At 38.7% G+C, this 21827-nt stretch overlaps 1 protein-coding gene across 3 annotated transcripts; it reads right to left on the bottom strand.

Moving 5' to 3' along the window:
- Positions 1 to 1912: 1912 nt before the first annotated feature.
- Positions 1913 to 21742, bottom strand: TXNL1 (thioredoxin like 1). 3 transcript variants are annotated; one of them, XM_052778151.1, is made up of 9 exons: positions 21483 to 21742; positions 19067 to 19163; positions 17784 to 17957; positions 14091 to 14213; positions 13641 to 13710; positions 12841 to 13013; positions 9727 to 9831; positions 4539 to 4579; positions 1913 to 2167 (listed from the first exon to the last, which is right to left on the bottom strand). In XM_052778151.1, exons 1-9 carry the CDS (start codon positions 21578 to 21580, stop codon positions 2164 to 2166), a joined length of 885 nt encoding a protein of 294 aa, XP_052634111.1. In that variant the 5' UTR covers positions 21581 to 21742; the 3' UTR covers positions 1913 to 2163. The 3 variants fall into 3 exon arrangements, with proteins under 3 accessions (XP_052634111.1, XP_052634112.1, XP_052634113.1); XM_052778152.1 differs by lacking the exon at positions 4539 to 4579 and having other exon boundaries at positions 21483 to 21738; XM_052778153.1 differs by lacking the exons at positions 1913 to 2167; positions 4539 to 4579 and adding an exon at positions 4604 to 5653.
- Between the last annotated feature and the right edge of the window lie 85 nt (positions 21743 to 21827).

The following is a 21827-nucleotide window of genomic DNA, read 5'->3' on the forward strand; positions in this document are numbered from 1 at the left end:
TTACTGCACACACATGCCACTTACCTCAGTAAGACTTATGAGCACCAGGACAGCTTATTTCACCCGCCTATCCCAAACAAACATCAGCCTTAAGATATATAAAAAGTAGCGAACGGAGCAGGGAACCCATTTAACCTCACAACAGTGAATGTTAGTCATCTGCAGCTTGGACTAGCAACAAATTTCAATTATCACAGCCTCCGCGTTATTTGAACACAAGCAGCATTACGGTCCCCTTTTGAGGCTCCTACTCAGTTACGAAACGGATCAACTGGTCAGTGTGACTTTTCCTTTTAAGGCCAAAACTCAAAAACCCCAGGCGAAGGGGCTGCATTGCAAGCACCCATCCTGCGAGATCCACCTGCACCCGGGAACACCATGTAAGGGTAATGCCACTTAAAAGACAGCATTACATTGTAACTTCACTGTTTAGCTCACTGTCCATAATTCTACCCCATTTTCCATTAAGTGAAACATGTGACAGTTACCTCTAAACATTTATTTAGATCTATGTACATAGTATCATTACGGAAAGTATGCATCATGCAACCAAGGAAATCACAGAAGAGTCTCATAAACAATATAAATTTGACTACTCTTTTACAAAGATGTGAATCACTAGGTTATCAAATCCCTCAGGTATAAATATTATGAGGTAAGCAATACTTAAGATGAGGCACTTAAACAATAACCCAAAAGGTAATTAGTGTACAAAATTATAAACAGGAACAGTTATTCATATTGCCCTCCATTATATTTAAAAATGATTTATATTCTATATACAGTGTGTTACATGCCTTACACGCCCCACTGAAGCAAAACATTATGGAAGTATGAAAGAAACCAAGCCATCATCGCATGCCATTGACTAGAATACAGGCAGATGAGTATCCTGGAGTATGCAGTGATACAGTGAGAGAAAAAAAAAAAGTGCCTCTCAGAAAGAATGTTTTTCTAGACAATCCCCAGTTTTCTGTTTGGAGAAAATATCTATGCTAACAGAAAGTTAACTTGGTATTAACATACAAATCTGCCAAGCCAGAAGAAAACCACCCTACTGTGTTCAAGGAAGGAATGCCAATTAGGACAGGATTTAAGCCTTAGTGGGATTTATGGTAATTAGAAATGTAACAAATTTAACTTTACAAAGAAATTAATTATGCCAATTAAAACACTTAGCAAGTTTTACTGGGAATTTATACAGTATTATATGTATATGGTGCTGATCAATGCCCGATTTATTAAAATTACTTAGGGCACACTTCCAAGAAAATTTACTGAAGTAGTACAGGAATTCCAATTAAGATGTAAAATTAGTATTTGCAATAAACATTTCCTTATCAAGATCCAGAGAGAGGAAAAACACCCAACAAAAGTAGTAAGGAATTTATGTTCAGGTGGGGTGCACAAACATCCAAATAACTGCACAGCTTGCTAGAGTCTGCCTGGGAAATGAGGTCAATATTTTCTAATAATATTAAAACAAACCTCCACATTCAGATAACTCAAGAATTCTCAGTGCCAAACAGCTTGCATCAGCATTCCATTTCCAACAAATCTGCACGTTAATGGAATGGTAACTTTAAATATGCTTCCTCCCCCTATGCTTTTTGAGGTGGGGAGGGAAATGGAAATTTCCAAAACAGGTGAAGTTATTCCTATCTGAAAAGTATCTGTATTTCATGGGAACAATGATCCCACAAATGACCAAGTTCATTTGGTCTTGTAATAAAGCAGCTCGGATTTTATTTTTAGATGGCCTCTGAAGGCCATCTATGTTTCACTTATATTTGACACTACAAACTCTCTGAACAAATGCAAACTACATTATGTCTTCTGTTTCTAAAGATAAGCCAGTCGAGTTTTGAAGTTTAAATGGAACAAAGGAAGACCAGTTACTAGAATAACAAAATTAAACTTGGCAAAAGTAATGAATTTTATTTACAAATACATGTACGAGGATTACAACAGAAACACACTAGGGAAACTCCATCTCAACAAAAGCAATGATTTATTGGTAATGGCATTAAATGAAACAGATTGACAGTCTCTGGTTATGGTCAAGCAATTATCCAGGAGTTGTAGATAAAAGTGAAGATCTCTGATTGTGTTAAGGCCTTCCAGTGTCTTTTGTGTCCTAGTGGCTCTCTCCTTTTTTGCCAACTACCTAATAAGAGAAAAAAACAGAAATAATGTTTAACCAAAAAAGTCCTGCCAAGTATTTTTTAAAGTAAGTCTCAAAATAAACAAGTGCAACTGAATTTTCAACTAAGTTAATGCATATAAGCATGCATTATTGTAGCACTTGCAGAAGCTGTGAATCCCTCTACAGGGTTAAGAGGGATACGAACCACACAAGAAACCTTATCTTTACTACTCATACAGACAGCAAAGCACCGGTCTCATTTTGGGAAGAGTTAGAAGACAGTAACTGCAACAGAACAGACCACACTTAAAAGTATGTTATTGTCCTGGTTTCAACTGGGATAGAGCTGTCTTCCTAGTAGCTGGTATAGTGCTATGTTTTGGGTTCAGTATGAGAAGAATGTTGATAACACACTGATGTTTTCAGTTGTCCCTAATAATGGTTAGACTAAGTCAAGGATTTTTCAGCTTCTCATGCCCAGCCAGCAAGAAGGCTGGAGGGACACAAGAAGCTGGGATGGGACACAGCCAGGGCAGCTGACCCAAACTGACCAAAGGGGTATTCCATACCATATGACATCATGCCCAGTATATAAACTGGGGGGAGTGGGGTTGGGGGGATCACTGTTCGGGAACTAACTGGGCATCAGTCAGTGGGTGGTGAGCAATTGCACTGTGCATCACTTGTTTTGTATATTCCAATTCTTTTATTATTATTAATTTTATTATTGTTATTATCATTATTAGTTTCTTCCTTTGTGTTCTATTAAACTGTTCTCATCTCAACCCGCAAGTTTTACTTTTTTTTTTTTTTTCCTGTTCTCTCCCCCATCCCACTGCGGGGGGTGGCGGAGGGGAATGAGTGAGCAGCTGCTTGGTGCTTAATTGCTGGCTGTGGTTAAACCACAACAGTTATATACCAAGCATTCAACCTTAATACACTATATAAAATATTGTAGTGGGAAGAGAACCACTGGGTGCTCAAATAAAGTTTTTCATTTCCCTTGGCATCCTTGCCATCTACCTCACTGAGAACATTTACCTTATAATGCAGCTCAAACCTATAAAGAAATCTGGAAGTCACCTGATTTTCAGTTATTCTTTATCAAAACATTATTCCTTACCAAGTCTCCTTCTATCTCCAATTCTGCAAACTCCACCTGGAATCAGAGTCAGCTTAGTGCTTCCCTTTTCAGAAAAGATCACCACTGCCACCAGACTCTGGTGAGTTGATTTGCCAGCCAACAGCAAGTGCAACTCCAGCATTCTGTATATACTGCTGTGCAGGTTTAAAGTTAGCGTAGTTCACTGCAGAAGGGTATCCAGTCCCCTTCCTTAAGATAACTGAACACAAAATCCTGAGAGCAGGAAACGATGCCATTTTAGTCACCTTTCTGAAAAGCTTCAGACATAATTCTAGTGCTCTTGCAGACCCTTGAAAAAATATCCATTTATAAGCCAAACCAAAATAAAAAGAAAATAAGTCTTAAAGTTTAAGACTTCAAACTGCAGGAGGGACTTTGGGCAAGGCACTGATTCCCAGTTCATTTCCATCTAACTAGAGCAGCACTTATGGCTCTGATAAGGTGTCGTGAGAATTCACATGAACAGAGATTTGAAGATTACACTAATGAAGCATAGAATTTCCCACTACTACTCATAATAATGTTGAAAACGAAGAAGCAAAACCTTTCTTGTATTCTAACCAATTGACTGCTATAGCAAATGTGTTAAGTATTAATTACCTCTGCAGTTAAGTGACAATATACCACACAAGATTCATACAGTCAATAGTGAATGACAGGACCAGGGGGAAGAAACAAAACAAACAAAAAACCCAAAACACCCACAGCCCTGAACTTGGGAATTCTCATGGACCCACTGGAAGTATTCTTCCTGATCCTTCCCCTTTTTTCATTTCTTGTCAGATTTCAAGAGGGAGAATTTTTCACTATGCAGCTGCTTTTGGTCAGCTGAGTCATCACTGTCACAAAGCAATTGATATCTACTGATGAAAAGTACTTTTAAAGACCATTTTCACCTCCAAGGAACCCTTGACCAGGAGCATTTCACCAAGCTGTAAATCCAACCTAAGGCTTAAGGTCAGGAAAATTCCAATTTGACAACATGAGGAAAGAAGAAAAAAAATCAGAAGCCACATCACTTGCATTAAGATCCAATTAATCAAGTTAAAAAAAAAAAAGTTAAACTTGTCAAGAAGCAATATTTATTCTTTGTGTGTTTCCAAAGCACCAAACTGTGTTCACACACAGATTAAGCAAAAAAAATAAAAAAGAAAAAGAAAAAGAAAAAGAAAAAAGAAAAAACACAGTTAAAAGATTAAAGATTAGATGTTAGCAAGTGTGGAACATGAATGACAAATATTGCTATACCAGTCTGAGGCAGAAATTGACAACTCGCCCATGTGTATTATCTGTGAAAATCAAATCACACTGATATGGATATTTTGTCATCACAGGTCAAAACCCCATTTTCTGACCATCCCACTCCACCTTCCCAAAAGAAAATGGGCTATTTAAACCAAACAATTGTCATTATTCCTTTCTCAGAAGTAGATCCGTTTTCCTTCCTTTTACAGAAAAAACTGCCATCTAGTGCATTCTAAGGTAGTGGTTACAGCCTGTAATTCCTGCACAAAAGATGTCGGGTTTGGAGCCAGCTTTTCTTCAATTGTTTGGCTTTTTCCCAAGCATCAGTCCAGAACCTGACAGTGACAAAAACACAACCAACTCTATGGTTCATTACCAAGAGGAGGACTGAAAACACTTTATTACTGAACCTTCTGGAGCAGAGTTGGTTTTGTTTGTTTTAAATATATATCTAAAGAGGTTGAGCAAGTAAAATTAGTAGGATGCTGCTGGAGACCCCTAATCAGGCCACATATGTACAAACACTCACCAACTCTTCACTGTGTCTTCCCTGAGCAGGTGCCCAGTGCCACCAGAGGGACAATAAAAAGTAGTACTTTCCAGCCCATTCTGGCTTGCCTACTACTTACGGAAGGGTCACAACAAAGAAAAACACTAAGCTCCACTAAGACACTAAAAAAAGTCAAGTCTTGATAGAGCATTTCACAAGCTGCATCTCAAACAGCTTTACAAAATTCAATACAGGCTGAAGAATTAGTTACAGAAAATGATTTGTAAAAGTACTGTATGGTGTGCCTTTAGAATGTCAAGTTCAGGATAACAGTGGGACAGAAATTTGGTAAGACTGAAAGGTAAAGAGAACTGTTTAAGGTAAGATTTGGAGCAGGGAGTGGAGGGGAAAGATGAGTTGATGAGTCAGAAGGTAGAGAAGGCTTTTCCTGATGGTAGAAGGTGCAGAGAAGGCGGCTCTTGTATCAGTGCTGAGATTGTGGAAAGGGTGAAAGAGATGCTAGATGAGCAGAGGGAGCAAGGAAGGGAGTAGTGCAAGACCACTTCAATCTTATTATTACTTTTTAATTTCTTCTGCCTTTTTAGTTCTTTAGAAATGGGAAGTTAAGCTGAAAAACAAACAAACAAGATGTTACAAGAAAAAAAAGCAGCAGCATGTAGTGCAAATAAGCAGTTCTGAGTAGAATGAAAGCCTTTTTTCGAGAGGGGACAAAAAAAAAAATCCCACAACCTGTCAATATTCATCTACGCCCCAACCTTAAAACTGAGCAGCAGTATGTTTTATTCATTAATACCAGAAATAAACAAGAACTATATTGGACATCAACAGTTGCATGCTCTTCCAAATATAAAGGTATGTTTACAAGTTCACCACAAGATTCACAGGAACCTACCTAATTCTAAGCTATCAATCAATAGAAAAAAAACCCACAAAACTTGCACTTTTACACTTTTAGCTGTCTGCCCAACAAACTAGTCCAACTGAGCATCAGAAGCAAATCGCAAGTGCAATCTACTACAACTCAAATGCAGTCTACTATAGTAGTTTGAATGATCATTTATGCCTTAAGTCAGACCCTGTGTGGCCAAGAAACAGCAGCATGAACACTTTAGTGTTAAAGATATTTTTTAAAACAAACATGCCTATAAATCAAGCTTTTCCAGAAGCATTTCAGAATATATTAAATACATAAAGGAAGGGAATATTCATCCTAGTTCTCTGCTGTTGAGGGCCTCTTCATTTAAGCAAAGCAAATAGGTGTCTCCCCACTACTCTGTGCTTAACTCACTACACTGCAGTCAGTTCTAAGCAGAATTTTTTTCCTTCATGTCCCCCTTTTCCATCACTTCAAAGAATTCCCTCCTTCCCAGAGGGTAAAAATCAAGTTGCGCAAGGAGCAGGATACATACGACATATTAAAACAAGTTTGAAAGCAGCTTTTATAACTTTACTCACTCAAACCAGCAATACCAACTACATGCAAGAAAATGCAAGACTTTTTTTTTTTTTTTTTTTTTTTTTTTTTTTTTTTTACAGTGAGACCAGTCAATCACTGGAACAACCTCCACAGGGATGTTGCAGAGTCCCCATTGCTGAAGGTTTTCAAGATGTGGTTGGACAAGGTGTTAGATAATGTCATCTAGGCTGCTGCTTCCATGCAAGGTTGGATCAGGTGGTCTTTTGAGGTCCCTTCCAACCTGGGCTGTTGTGTGATTCTATGTATGTCCAAACTAACCTGAGGCCAAAATCACTAACGAAGGACTGACTTAACTACACCTGCTTAGTACTTCTGTTATTTTTCAGAGTAGATGAATTCCAGCTTTCTATTTGATAGTATAAGTACTGGAAACAATGCCTCATTTACATTAAACACATCTCTTCTTGATCAGGGAGTCAGTTCATGATTCTTCTTACAGCCCTGTTGGTGTTAGCAGAGCACCACACAAGCAAACGTGAGTATTCCTCAACTCCTGGAGGACATGGGACCTGCAGTTATGCACCTTAATAATCAACTGCTGAGCGGTAAGCTTCTGTAACTAAAAGCATGTGTTCAGACCCCACCCTAACTGGGAAGCAAAATACATTAGCCTGATCCTTAGCAGAAGTCATTCAAACCAATGTGTTGGTTTTATTTTTTACTTTGAAACTGAACATGCATACAATCAACTGAGCAGAGATGTGATCAATCATAGAAACATGACTGGAATCACATTATGTCTACTTCTTAATTCAAGCCCTTCAAATAAGGTATTTAAGAGATTCTTACAAAAACTTCTCAAACTCAGGGAAAAAAAAGCATTCCCCATCTTGTTAATCTTATGACAATACTATTTTTATCATAATTAGATGAGAAATACGAACAGTAGAGACCAACTGAGATAAGGGAATGAGACAGATGAAAGCAGTGAGTAGTAGTGTAGGTAACTACCCAAGGAGATGAAAAGAAAGATAAGGTTTCCCAGTTAATCTACAAACCTAAATATAATTAATGCCCAACGCTATATTAAGGTTTCATAACTGACAGGATCACTGGAAGAGAGGAAACAAAAGTTAAGATTCCTAAGAGCACTGCGACTCTGCCAGACTACACATCCCATTTGTTATGATGAAATATTTTAACAGCCTAATATTAAAACTACGTGTTCAGGAAGGAAAATAGGAATATTACATATAGTGTCTATGAGTATCTGAATTGAGACAAGATCAACCACTTCATAACCCAGTAATGCCTGCTTCGCTATTTAAGGCCGTTCTGACCAGTTACTTAACATCCTGACATTACCAGCACAATGCTAACACCATGGGACTATCTCATGTCTACGCAGTTGTAGGTTTGCGCCCCCTCCCCTTCCATTTAAACAGATCTCACAAGACACAAAGGCACACTCCTTGACAGTGCCAAGGCGTTCACCTGCAAACTTTAAGGAAACCAAAATTGTCAACTGGCATAGTATTTACCAGGCCATGTAGCAGCTTCCAAGCATCCACAGTGCATCTAGAACGGAGAGACATCTGTAAATCCCCTCTAACTACAGTAGAGGGCTGAGATGCCTGGAGACCCACGCTATTTTTAATGCTGTTAAAGGGCTGTGTGAGGGCATGTGTGAATTAAAAAACCCACTCCTTACACAAACACTGACTGGAGCTCAGACTGTTACGGCAGAGAGTTTCAGGCTAAGGTAGTACTTCAATACTGTGTCCAAACTAATGTTTTATCTATGCAACTTAAAATACTGTAGGAAACATGTTGTGCAGGCTCAGCACTAGTCTCAAATACACGTAACATTCTACAAAATACCTGAATTGCTTTACAAGGTGCACCCCAATCAGGACTGTCAATTTAAAAAAAAAAAATTTAAAAAAAATCACTAGTTCAACAATCAGAAGCTCAGGTTTAAAGAGTGCACTTGTTGAAAATAAATTTTCAGTACTTTTGGAAGCAAAAACTAATTTACATACTTTACAAAGAACTGAAAGTGAGACAGAGATCAAATACTGAGTCAGGGTCCCATCCCCCTCACAATACCAGAAAGTACTGCAGATTAATGGTGTTAAAATAGTAGTTGCACAACTCATTGCAGGGGATGCCCTAATACCATCAGTATTCACAAAAAAGCCGTACAAACCAAAAAATGTAAGTAGACTGTAAATCAATTAACATATTTCTAGTTTTGGGAGAATTAGAAGTGCTACATTAGGAGGTCTAAAATTGATATCCAGTTAATTTTAGTACATTAGAACAACTGTTCCAGTGACTTCAAGTTTCACTGAAAGCGAGCAAAACCCGTTAAACTTCTATTTATTAACTTCATTATTACCTGCAAAGATACTAAGCTTTACATGTGGAAGTTAAGATCAAGTTTTGGTGTTAAAAATTCCAAGTACGTGACATGTTGGTGAGTGTTAGCGTTTTTAACCTTCCGAAGTTATAGTTTATTTGGATAATAAATTCTGTGGTGCTTTCAATGTTATTGGTTTGTAGGCAAGTGTTACAGCAGTATTTGCCCTTTCACAAAGGCTACTAAGTTTTAAAGCAGTTTATTTTAAAACAGGCATATTACATTTTGAAGAAGTTGCAAGTAGCTTTAAAAGCTTCAATCCTTTCAAACCCATTTCACATTCTCAAAAAAAAAAAAAATCAAGAGTGCCTTATTGTTCAACACTAGTGTCTAAAGTCATACTGTAACAAGCTGTTTGCTTCATTTCCTCTTTAAAAAGCAGGCATGTTTAATGTAAGACACCTTGTGACCAAATATTTTTCAGATCTCAAGCTTAATGTTGCTCAGTGAATAAAATCCTTCAAAGCATAAGTCAATCACAAGGAGTCTAATTTGTACATGCAATTGCTTCTCTACTTCCTGAACATCAGAAAGCAAGTTTCAAAATCAAGACAAATCTCACAGCTGTTAAAAAAACAACATTGTCTATAGTGTATGTAACTTGACAGTCCCTCAGGTTTTCATATGTACCTTCTTACCCCAAAATTTTTACAAAAGTTGGTGAACAAAAACTTGTAAGCAAGACCAAAGATCTGTAAGATAAAGTTACACATTTTCTTTTGGATGCCAAAACTACCTTAAGTTGTGGAATCGTAGTAACAACCAAGTGTATCTTTTCTGTCAACCCACTTTTGAGTAGGTTTAAAAGATTCAAAAGTGTTTTTAGAGAAAGAGGACTCACTCGCTTGAAGTCATTCATATTTGTCGCTTGGACTGGAGTTCCAATAAACGTGAAGTATGTAATTCTTGTTGTCTCTTCATCACCATGATTGGATTGGACAAACAACTAAAGAAAAAAATCCCAAACACAAGAGTTAAGGTAAACTGTCCATTAATACAAAAAAACTTAGGTGCCCAAGATTTTTGAACTAACCAAATTAACAGTTTTTCAAATTATAAAGGCCTCTGTAACCTTTAGAGAAGCTATTGTCCTCTTATTTAAAATAATGATTATATAGAATGCCATTATTTTCCTGGTAGTTTGTTAAAAAACCCACACAGTTTGGACTTTCCCAGCTTCCACTTCCAACCTGAGACCACATTCAGCAAGCAAAAACAGGCTTTAAGAAGTCACAATTCACTAGAATCTGACTGGAAATGAAGTTAAATAGCAATTTAACTATGTTTGCTGAAGACCCTAAGACTATTCACGTGTAGTTTACTACTATAGTTTCCATAATTACATGTTTTACAGCATGAATACTAGATCTATGAAGTTATTTTAGGGTTTCAAACAAATCAAGCTTCTTTTGAAATATGAACTACAGAATTATTGCTGGAACCACTACACTTTTTAAAGTGGACAAGTGAAAGAACATTTTTTTTGCATGAAATAGTATTAGTAAGGAACTTGGAGTTATAAGAGCAATGAGGTGTTTGTGGATCTTTCCACACTTTATTGTGAGCATGGAGAAAGGAGGAATGAGAAAGAAAGAAAGTAGTGGCATCAGAAGCAGAGGAAAGAAAGGAGGAGGACAACAACAGGTGGGCAAGGGATAGCATGCACCACACCCTTTCCACAAGCCGTAGCCAGTATCTATGAAAATGCCCTTTCTGCCTCAGAAATTGCCTGTGCCAAATACTGGAGGGTATGCATCACTACCTGCTTGCCCCATACTAAAAAATTTTTTTGACAACACCAGATGCTTGCAAGTGCATGATAAGAAAGATGGATTGCTGATCTAAACCGGCACATTCACCTCTGCAAGTGGCTTCCCTGAAGCTGGAAGACTGTATTTTCCTATACAGACAAGATGTATGGAAGGTGAGGGTTGAAATGCTGAAGAAAGTACTCTTCTCACAGTAAGAAACAGAAGACCATGTCAAGGACTGACTTTTGTCAAACAGAGGTGAACTGCAATGTGTTCAAAGATTCTGTCTCAGTAATGATATTAAAAGTTCAACAAGTACAGAAAAAAAAGTGCCTCTGAAGTAGCCGTAATGAAGAGAAGCACACAACAAACGGGGAAAAACAGCATTCCATATGCTGAATTATATGGATTAGAAACTACAGGGTATAGAATTAATAAACTAGGTAAGTTAAAACTAACAAACCTACCAGTGATATATGTAAATGAAGTATGAACTTACTAATACTGACATGGAAGTGTTCAGTAAGCATTTCTGATTATAAATGGCAGAAAAGCAGGACAATTTGTTACTTGGTAACCATTACACATGATGGAGCCCTGCTTTCCTGGAGATGGCTGAACACCTGCCTGCTGATGGGAAGTGGGGAATGAATTCCTTTTTTCTCACTTTTTTTCTCACTTTCACTCTTCTGATTCTCCCCGCCATCCCACCTGGGGGGGGAACAAGCAAGCAGCTGCATGGGGCTTAGTTGCCGGATGGGGTTAAACCACAGCGGTGTGACAACTGCGCCTCCTCCAGTTCATTAGGAAACAAATGGAAGATTTTTATCCACGGGACTACGTAAGCAAGCAGACCTTCATCACCTGCACCAAAAAGCCAAGTCATGGACAAGATGACTGGCCATCTCATTTTCAGAAGTCTTAAATACAGAATCCAGGTTTAGCTAGGAAACTAGGGGAGTGCTACTGCAGTATCCACATACAAACAGTGCAAACAAGCAGAACATCTATTTAATCACCTTATCACTTGTCTAATGTTTGCACATCATCCTGTCTAAAGCTGACACAGGATTTTATTAAAGAACAAATACAGAACTTGTACTCGTCAGCACAGCTTTGTAGAATATCAGCCTCTGTGACCGATCTCCGTTTCATTTGGCGGAGGATAAGGTTGGTCACAAAGGTAACTCCATAGAAATAACAGACATGAAAAGGAGTTATTTAGGTTCACCTCCTATTACCTTTAAAATAATTGCTAGTAAAACATGGCTAAACATGAAAGTAGCCAACTGATCTAAAATGCAGTCCACAAATAGTAATTTAGAAATTTACCAGAAACCTTTTTAGAGAGGAAAAATTGTGATAAAAAGATTGACGGTGGATCAATGTTTTGGAGTTACCTGTAACTCATAAGCAGCTGGTGACTTCTGTGGCCGGCCCATTAAAATATAGCTTAACTCAATCAACTATAAGTCCATACATTTGCAAAAGCGTAATTCAGGCCACAAAAAGAATTTCCATAGAAAAGAATTCAGGGGCCATATTGGAAAAACAGTTCAACACAATACTGCAGGAAACAGGGCTAGCGCAGTACCAGGATGATGCCAAGCATAACACAATTCCAGCATCGATTTAGTCATCACACATATTGCACTAGAACATTTCTTTTTAAAATCGAAGAGGGGAATCCGCACCTGCATTTAGTAGTCAAAAACCCTATGTGAAATCTGTGGAAAGTCTCTTAAGCAAGAGAATTGGAGAGCTCATTAAAAGACAAAGGTGATTTGATTACAGCATTTAAGAACCCTCACAGAAAGCAAGTATTGGGTTTAAAGACATTGAAAGTACTTCACTTGATACTCAGAGAAATCTGTTATTTCTGCAATCAGATGACTGAGGAACTGGATTCCTTGTCTCCTCAACTCTTCAAATGAAGACGCCGTGTTAGTAAAAAATCAAGTTGTATTAAACAGCACACTAGCTCATCAAGAGGTTAAAGCAAACCTTAGGCCAAAAGAGACATTGCATGCAGACAGCCTTGTCTCACCTTAAATTCCTGAAATACTTTTAGCATAAACACACAGTATGCAATCAGCAGAGAGAAACTAAGGACATTTGCAATGAAATCAACAAACATGCACAGTGCTTTAAAAGCCTATTAAGTTTTCAGACTGCACAGACCTCAGAACAGAAACTTTACTTACAGTTACACTGTTAACATTCTGAAATTTTACATAGCGAAGCTGGATAATACCATCTTCTTTAATATCATCTGGTGTCAGTTCCAGGGCTTGAGTTGGTTCACTTCTTTCTGCTTCTTCAAAATCCATAGATCGAGGAAGGTTGATAAAGATTTTTATGTACTTTGGACCTTGCCCTGTGTTAAAATATAGGAGTGGTATTCCATTGTTCAAATACATTTTCAAAACACTGATTAAGAAGTGCTCACTTATCACAGTCTCTAGACAGCACTCAAGGAAGGCATAAGCTTCTACAGTTCTAGTATCTTATCTGCCAATCCGACATCACCACCCTGGATACTGAAGGACATCCAAAGTTGCACTACTCATCTATGTGTCAGACACAGAATTCCACAAAAAAAATCCAATAAAAAGTCTAAAAATAATAGTTTTGCTGTGTCATATAACACCTAAACATTTTATGTAATTTTATAATGTAAACTCAGTTACCATAAAAACTAAACTGTACCTTTCAGTAGCGTTCACATGAATTCTTGAATTAAACATAAGTTTCTCTTTGCAGCATATCAAACTACAGTAAATATTTATATTTGCATCATACCCAATACCCATGCACAAGGTCAGTGAAAAATGAATGCGATAATTTGTTATGTAGTTCATTTACAACAAATCTACTGATGCTGCTGTGGGATTCTCAGAAGGTAAAAGGTTCCAGGGACAGCATTGTCATTTTTTAGAAAATTCAGCTAAACATGGGCAAAGCTTTAGTTTCAAAGATATGATTAAACTGACACTTCACTCACCATTATCTGGCCCCTGAAGTTTCATAGAATAAAGCTTGACAGGTTGACTAAAAGCTACAGTAATAAGCAGCTGTGGAGAAAAAAAAGTTGCTGTTGAACACTGTTTTCTTCATTCTTAAAAACAAACATAGCACAATAATTAACTACAGATAAGTCTGAGCTTTGAAATAAAATTAAGAACTTACCTTCACCATATTCCACACATGCACTAGTCTGTCACTTAAAAATGTCAGCAAATGCTACTCCATTTGGAATTTTTTCCATACATAAAGGGATGTAAAACTGGAAATGCTACAACCACCTTTTTATACCAATTTTACTTACATCCTACTACCATCTCCCACTCTTACTTACACTACCATAACATTGTAAAGTAGACAAGTTCTTAAAACAAATGCTTGCAGAATAGACCATCATTGAAAATACCTCACTTAAAAATATCTACTGTACCTGCTCGTCACAGTCTGATTCCAAGTAGGTAGAGTCTTTACGTAAACAATTATCAAATCCATGCTCATCACTCTCATTAAGACATTCACAGCCGGCTTTATTGATAAATGGCATTAAATCCATCTGAAAGTAAAAGCAAGAGCATTGCTGAGTGCATGATAAGTGCGCCATGAACTCATCTGGGATTAGTAAGCATTGGAATGAATGAAATTCTTCATTCAACAGATTAAAATAACAAGACACACAGAAAACCTCAGGGGTTTATATCAAAAGACATTACAAACACAAAACTACGAATACTATAGTACTCGGATGTATTCAGTTCATAACTGAAAAACATTTCTCCCCTCCATTCAAATCCTGCACCCCTGGAACACACACTTGCCATTTCAAGAATAAGAAACTGGGCACAGGGAGAATTTTCAGATATACTTTTGATAAACAAGACTACAGCATCGAAGTCACACCACAACACAGACAAACTGACATTAGACTGGAGCTATGAGCAACTTAACAGGGGAAAAAAAAAAAACCAAACAAACCACCCAGATATGGGCCTCCCCAAAAATATACTACATATTGCAGAACAAATTGAAAGACCACCACTATAGTTCTTACCAGGCTTTATATGCAAAGCTAGTCTTATTTTACTTCTTTTTCAGCACGGTATACAAATTAACTTTACGAAACCTTTTCCCACTCCTTTCTCCATACACTTTGGCAAAAACACCGAACAGCAGAAAACAAAAGCAACACTATTCACGATGAACCAGTTTGGTTTACTGCTCAGCTCCTTTGTGAAGGGTCCAACTAAAAGTTTTAGCATATATACGTTCTCAGACTAAAGCAGACTGCTATCCATGCTCCAAGCCATTTAAAAGGCTTCTTGCAGAGGCAGAATAATCTGTATCAATTTCCAGATAACCAGAATTTTTTGCCTGCAACTGAAGTAAACCAATTCCAATTGAAGCACAGTAAGTCAGGCTAAAAATCAAGTATTTCATATCTTAAGGCCTGAAGACAGAGCATCAACATCTCACACCATAACAGTACAAATTCAAGATCAGTGTACAGCCATAGAACAGTCCAGACCTAAGAAACTAAAGGAACTTTTAGGATAACGACCCAAAAATACCCTTCTTAAAGGCATCTACTAGGTCCCAAAGAATAATATACCACTCTTGAAAAAAAGCACACACTAGCTTGAAAATTACTTCTTACAACAACTCAGGCTATAGCTTCGTGGTACAAACAGAATCCAAAAACAGACTGCTGAGAGAATACAACCCTTTTCCTGTATGCCACTTCCCTTAGCTCTTGCAACAATGTTATTCTGAGCAAAAAATACTTATCCCTCTCCCAGCATCCAAATGAAGGCTTAGCTTGCAACTCGCATGCTCAGTAGATAGAAGGTAAGCAAAGAAAAGGAACACATAGCTGTGTGAGAGAATGAAGATACTTCCCTGGAGCCAAGACCAGCCCATTTTGGGTCAAGCATATCCTAAAATAGCATTTCAGCCTACCACTTACAGGTCAAATGGAATTCCTGCTTGGCTCATACAGCCCTGAACATACTCAGGACTTGATTCATAGGGGTAAGACACCACCTCCTACAAGATTAACTTTTAGTACAAGGTGGTGTGTTCATCTCAAAACCAATCTAATTAAGCAGACCTTAAGTTGTTACTTGAATGATTTTCAGTGTGTTTAGGGCTCCAAAGCTAACAAGCTGAACCTTTGTCTTTTGACATCCCCATAGCTCGACAGAGGATTTCACAGTAATTAAAAATTTAAGTGTTCACATATAAAGTGAAGTGCAATGCATGCCGTGGAACAGTTAGCAAGTAGCTGAACTGCTAGAAATTCAAGTGACCTGCACTGTTGCAGTTCATTTAAATGAGAAATATTCAGCTGGATTTGCACCTTGCTTACATTTGCCTGATAGGATATGGCTAGCTATGAATTTAAAATACTTAACCTCCAAAAAACTTGGTTTTGCATTTAACAGCATAATTTGGGGTTCTATAGATACTCATCACAGCAAAGTTTAACGTATTAGATTCACCAATGCAAAGTAACGTGCACACTACAGCAACTAGTGAAGCACTGAACTGTGACACATGATTTAGGCAAAATGTAATACACCACATAACTAACTGTGTTTATACTTTTGGTAGAACAATAGACAATCTCATTTAAGGAGTAATATCACACCAAGGATTGCTTGGAGAATACCACCTAAGACGACAGCTCTAGGAAAGTGTTTTGTCACATTAGAGTTCTCATTTACATGTGTTTGTTAGTACAGCTGTCAGACAGGCTTATGATTTGCAAGGCACAATTGCCTTGAGGTAACATGAAAACACACAGAACGTGGTGAAAATAATTTCCTGAGAGCACCAATATTTCTAAGCGGATTGCTCCCTTACTGAAATTTTGGCCAAAAAATCAAGTATCCCTACAAAGTTTTGATCTACATAGGAGACATGGGCAAATTATGCAATGACAAAAAAGAAATCTATTCATGAATACCAATTTTTAAATTCTTCAGAAGTAAATGTAACATTAAATTTTAGTTATGAGAGATTTTGATGCAAGGTTTAAAAACCATTCAGTTTGAGAACACATATTTAGAAACGTTCACTTTTCTTTTTTACAAATTACTAAAAAAGTTACAAGTTATTTACTTTACATTATCTGTGAATGCTTGATCAGCAATTACTGGAGTGATATGCAGTACCCCTAGAGAAGTGAAACAATACACATTAAGCATTAAATTGAAAGGAAATTCACAGTCAGCAAGAAGTCTTGTATGCTACTCAGACCAGGCACATAATCTTTTCCTGTGACATATTTTTTACTTTACATACTTTTATATCCTTGTCATTCTTTTACAGGCAAGAAGAAATCTAAAGAGAACACTTTGTAGTACCATCCACTTCTGCAAACATTAGCAATTAGGCAGAAGAAAATATATCATGAGATATCGTTTATCTAACAATACCCTCCCAAAGGCATCCTATTTTCAGGGCAAGCTGCTATAGAGGAAGATGGAGCTGAACTGTTATGAAGGTTAATTCCTTTAACAGCAGAATCTCTCCCCCTCTTTTTTTTTTTTTTTTTTTTTAAAAGAGATGAAATAAAGAGGATTAAAGAAAGGGTAGGGAGCAAGAATTAAAAAGGAAAACCCCAAATGAACCTACCACCACATAAACAACAGAGAGGATTTCTTAAGGAACAACTAGAGCAACTTTTCAATGTTTTTGACAACCATGTTTAACAATGTCTTTTCCCATGGACATTTTTACACTTTAAAAAACGTTTTGGGAAGACAGATTGGGATGTCTGAGAAGAAGAAAGAAGCAGAATAAGGAGCTGCAGCAAAAAGCTCATCATAAAACATAAGATTCATTATTCAATGAATGACTAAGGGCTATGCATGGAGATTTTTCTTAAAACATTTTATAATTCTATAACCATACTTACTAAATATGTACATGTTAGTTTTTTAATTTTGTCTGAAAAAGGAAACCCAGACAAGTGATCTTCTCAAAGCCATGGGGAACTTGCAGTTTTGCCTAAAGTAACATTATTTGACTTAGAGTATGTTTAGAAAGCAAGAGATACTTTTTTTTAAACATTCAAGTTATGCAAACATTAAAAAAAATTTATCTTAAGATAAGAGATGCATACATATCCTTTGGGGATATCTGTATCTTCACTGTTTCCAGGATCATTCTCCAGGTGCTGTTTAATTTTTTCTTCTAAACCTACAGCATCTGCTCCTTGATATTGGTCGATTCGCACTTTGTTTCGGAAAAACAGAAATGTCGGCGTTGCTGATATATTATTGGTAGCAGCTGTTCCCTAGAATGCATAAATTAGTTACAAGTGTTACCTAACAGAGTATTACCAATATTAGACAGAAACATTAGCTTGCTTCACCTAGATAAGAATGCACACACTAGATATTTAACAAGCTACATCACCTCAAACATCACAAACAGTATTTGTTGTTTTATAAACAGCTTTAACTCAGACAACAATTTTAAGTTAATTTAAATTCTTCAGATCCTCCTAATCCTTTACACATTTGGGCATTCTTTGAACAGACTTCACATTGTCAGTACATTTGTTGGTACACCATAAAAATCATTACTCATTTGCTCTCCAAAGTGGAGGATGGCTTAATTTAACACTTATTTTACAAGCTTTCTTTACACCTGCATTCCTTCCTCTCCCAAGCCACATTCCTGCGCACCCAGGAATTGCAGCCTGCTGCTGTAGAAGGTGAATTCCATTTGATTTCTACCTGTATTCATACCTGTTATGCACCCACAGTAGTTTTTCCAAAACTTTCCTTAATTTAGTGTCATTTGCAAACATTGTTACCACTTTGATGTTCATCTCTCTCCATTATAATTTGTAGTAATTCAAGACACTTCCTTTCAACATACCATTGTTAATTTTTGTTAACAACCCTTAAGTCAATCAACAGCTCACCTGCAACACTGTTGTCTGTTAAAAACAGTTGAGTAGTACTTGAGAGGAATCTAGTCCCACTAATCATATCAGTTTATTGCAGTTTTCATTTTGCTCAATAATTACACCAATATTTGTTTGGAAAGACTTACTCTTTTTAATTCATACTAGTGCTATCTTCCACATTTAGCGGTGTTATCTAAATAGTACAAGCAGCAGGAACTGTTAAACTGACTGTACGCTGCTTAAATGAAGGACATCACAGGGGTAACTGCAAGAATGCTTTTCTAAATAAAAGCGTTGTTTGTTCGCATCTTTGTGCATATCCTAATTTTGGAGAATTTCACAATACAGCTATTTGTGATTTACCAAGCATGTCAACAGCCACAGGACACTACTCTGTCTACTGTCTGAACAGTCTTTCTTCAAGTTTCCCATTCACGACATTATATGCTCTTTGTCTTACAACCAAAAATATGGTTTTGAATACCAACCTGGCATTGATGCACATCTACTTCCAAAAAAGTTGCCTGGGGATATTTGTTACTCAGAGCATTGAAAGCTGGGGCTATCCTTAAGCAAGGGCCACATCTGTGAAAACAACATACAGTTTAATTTAACTCAACCTTTTTTTTGAAAAATGTCTGCCCCAAATAGAATTAGCACGTTCATGTTCTTACTGATATCCTTGGTACGTGTAAAAATAACCTTCCTACCTGGCTGACAGATGGTGAGCAATCCTGGTGATACAATTAAGAATGACATTGAGAAACACATCATGAAGTGTTAATTCCCACTTCCTCAGACAGCTTCAATGTCACATGATTAGCTTCACCTATCAATTAATACTAACTTCCTATTTTCCATCTAACAGGTTTAGCTCCGGCATCTTTTACTGCAAGCTAACGTCCTGCTAACTAAAGTGACATAAGGGAGGGCAAAGAGTTGCGTTCTTTTCCTGAAACGGCAAACACCACTTTTAACAGAAAATTAGTACTAGCACTCCATGTTACATCCTGTGAAAAAATAGTATCTATAGCAGTATCTATGTATGACTTGAAATATTTAACAGTAATAATGTATCAAACCCTTAGCAGTAATCATAGAAATCTTACTACAATAAATCTCACTTACTACAACTGTAACCAGTTACTACCATACTTATTTGACCCTGGTAACACAGACCTGACTTCTGCTGACTTAACTGTATCACCTTGGCTGAAAATATGTATTTGTTAATTATGATACCTTTGCTGGCATATATGAAGTGTACAGATGCAACTATTCCTCCAAAGGGATAGTCTCACAACTCAATTTGCTGTGAAAGAAGCAATTAAAAAGCAAAACAGCAAAAAAACCCCCCCAACCAGTAGAAACTCCCTCCAACAGCATATCAGCATAGGCTGTAGCTAAACCAGAGAGCTCTGTCAATGTGCATCTGCCAACGCACATAGCTGTAAAACAGCACAGACGAGATCCGCTTCACCTTTTCTATTCTCTCTTGACAGAGAGGGTATGGATCCATAGCAGCGTAGCAAGGCAAACTCACAGATATTTATACACTAAGACATCACTCCATTAACGTAACTGGAACCTAATATATTGGGTAGTCTGTAACCAAAACATTTTCCTGGGCACACATGTATGCAGTATTACTGAGATCATCAACACCTCTACAGTTACAGATGAAGTGGACTTACCTAAAAAAAAAACCAAACCCCAACCCCGTAACTAAGCAGCAGCAATCAGACATCAGATGCATGTATATGAATGCTTTTTTCAGTACCCATTCAGACACACAGCTAGTGACCTTGTGGCCTCTTCCAAGTATAACACCTTTCACAGTCTCTTTCACATCACACCTGAAGTCTTTTGAGCTCCAAACAGCCATTAGAAGCGGAATGGTTCAACTGCACATTTAAATAGGTGGTAGAAAGATGAAAAAAAAAAAAAAGAGTATAGGCACTAAAAGCTAAGACTTTGACAATAATGAGGTGCACTTTGAAGCCCAAGACCCCCAACACCATCACTATTCTCCCTAGCCTCCCACAGATTATTGTGAATAACTGAACTGTTGTGATTTCCTTTGGTCACCAATTCATCCAGATTACACCAACCACACCTGTACTTCAAATCCCCGCTGAGTATGGGAAAAAGGACATCTGCTTGCCCTGGGCAAAAAGGATGAGGATCCAGCTAAGTTTTATCGAGGCAGGAGATGTTTTTAACAGAAACCAAGCAAGATGCAGTTGTCTCTGCCCTCTGTTAACAGTGGCTTCCTGATCTGCAACCAGATTTTAAGCCAGCATAGCATCTGATCTCCTCAGAGCACCTGAAGAATGACAAGTTCAGAGGGCAGGGGAAGCTGGCTCGGCTGCAAAAAAAGTGAATTTAACCTCAGAAATAGGAAATACCACCCCGATGCTGTGACTGTATTGATATGCTACAGACAGGGAGTGTCACTAACGCTAAAAAACAATTAGCTCGCAGCTCTGACCCCCCCCGCAGCTGGCTAGTGACCAAAATGATACAGCATTTTGCCAGCTAACTGCACTTCTCAAGTCTGAAGCCTTGCCTCGCCTCAAAATAATAAAGAAAAAAACCCCACCAAAATCCCCTCAAGGCCCCCAGCGGTCCTCTCGCTCCCGGCCAGCCCCCTCACTCCCAGACCGGGGCGGGAGCGGCAAGGCCGGCCGACGGGGCCGTGAGGAGACGCCTCCCGGTTGGGTGAGGCCCAGCTCCCGCTCTCCGGCGCCTCAGCGGGAACGAGGCCGCGGCGGGGGAGGACCCGGGGGCAGGGGCGGCGCGGGGAACGCCCCGGGGCGGCGGGCCCGCCGCCCCGGGGCGCTCCCCGCGCCGCCCCTGCCCCCCGTGAAGAGAAACGGGAGCCCGTATCCCACCCTCACTCACCCCCGCATGGTGAACTTCACCACGGCCAGGCGGGAACCGGCAGCGCTGAGCTCAGGCTGGAACTCGGTGTCGTTCGCGATCACCTTCACGCCCACCATCCTCGCCGGGCGGCGGCGGGGCCCGCGCTGAGGGGGGAAGGAGGGGGACGGCGGCGGCGGCGGTGCCGGCCTGCTATCTGCAGCGTCACGGCGGGAAGGGGGTGCCCGGCATGCACCGCTCGGCTCAGGGCGCAGGCGCGTCCGCCACACCGCTCCCAGCCCGGGCCCGCCGGGCGGACATCGCGGGGCGGGGCGGGGCGGTGCTGCCTCTCGCGAGCGCCGCGCCCGGCCGCCGCCATTTTGAGAG

This window comes from Harpia harpyja, chromosome Z (assembly GCF_026419915.1).
Source record: "Harpia harpyja isolate bHarHar1 chromosome Z, bHarHar1 primary haplotype, whole genome shotgun sequence".
Classification (NCBI taxonomy): Eukaryota; Metazoa; Chordata; class Aves; order Accipitriformes; family Accipitridae; genus Harpia; species Harpia harpyja.

Coding starts and splice junctions, on each gene's coding strand:
- TXNL1 (XM_052778151.1), bottom strand. CDS start 21,580: ATGGTGGGCGTGAAGGTGATCGCGAACGACACCGAGTTCCAGCCTGAG. Junction 17,958..19,066: donor TAGATGTGCATCAATGCCAG/GTTGGTATTCAA, acceptor TATGCATTCTAG/GGAACAGCTGCTACCAATAA. Junction 4,580..9,726: donor ATATGAATGACTTCAAGCGA/GTGAGTCCTCTT, acceptor TGATTTTCACAG/ATAATACACATGGGCGAGTT.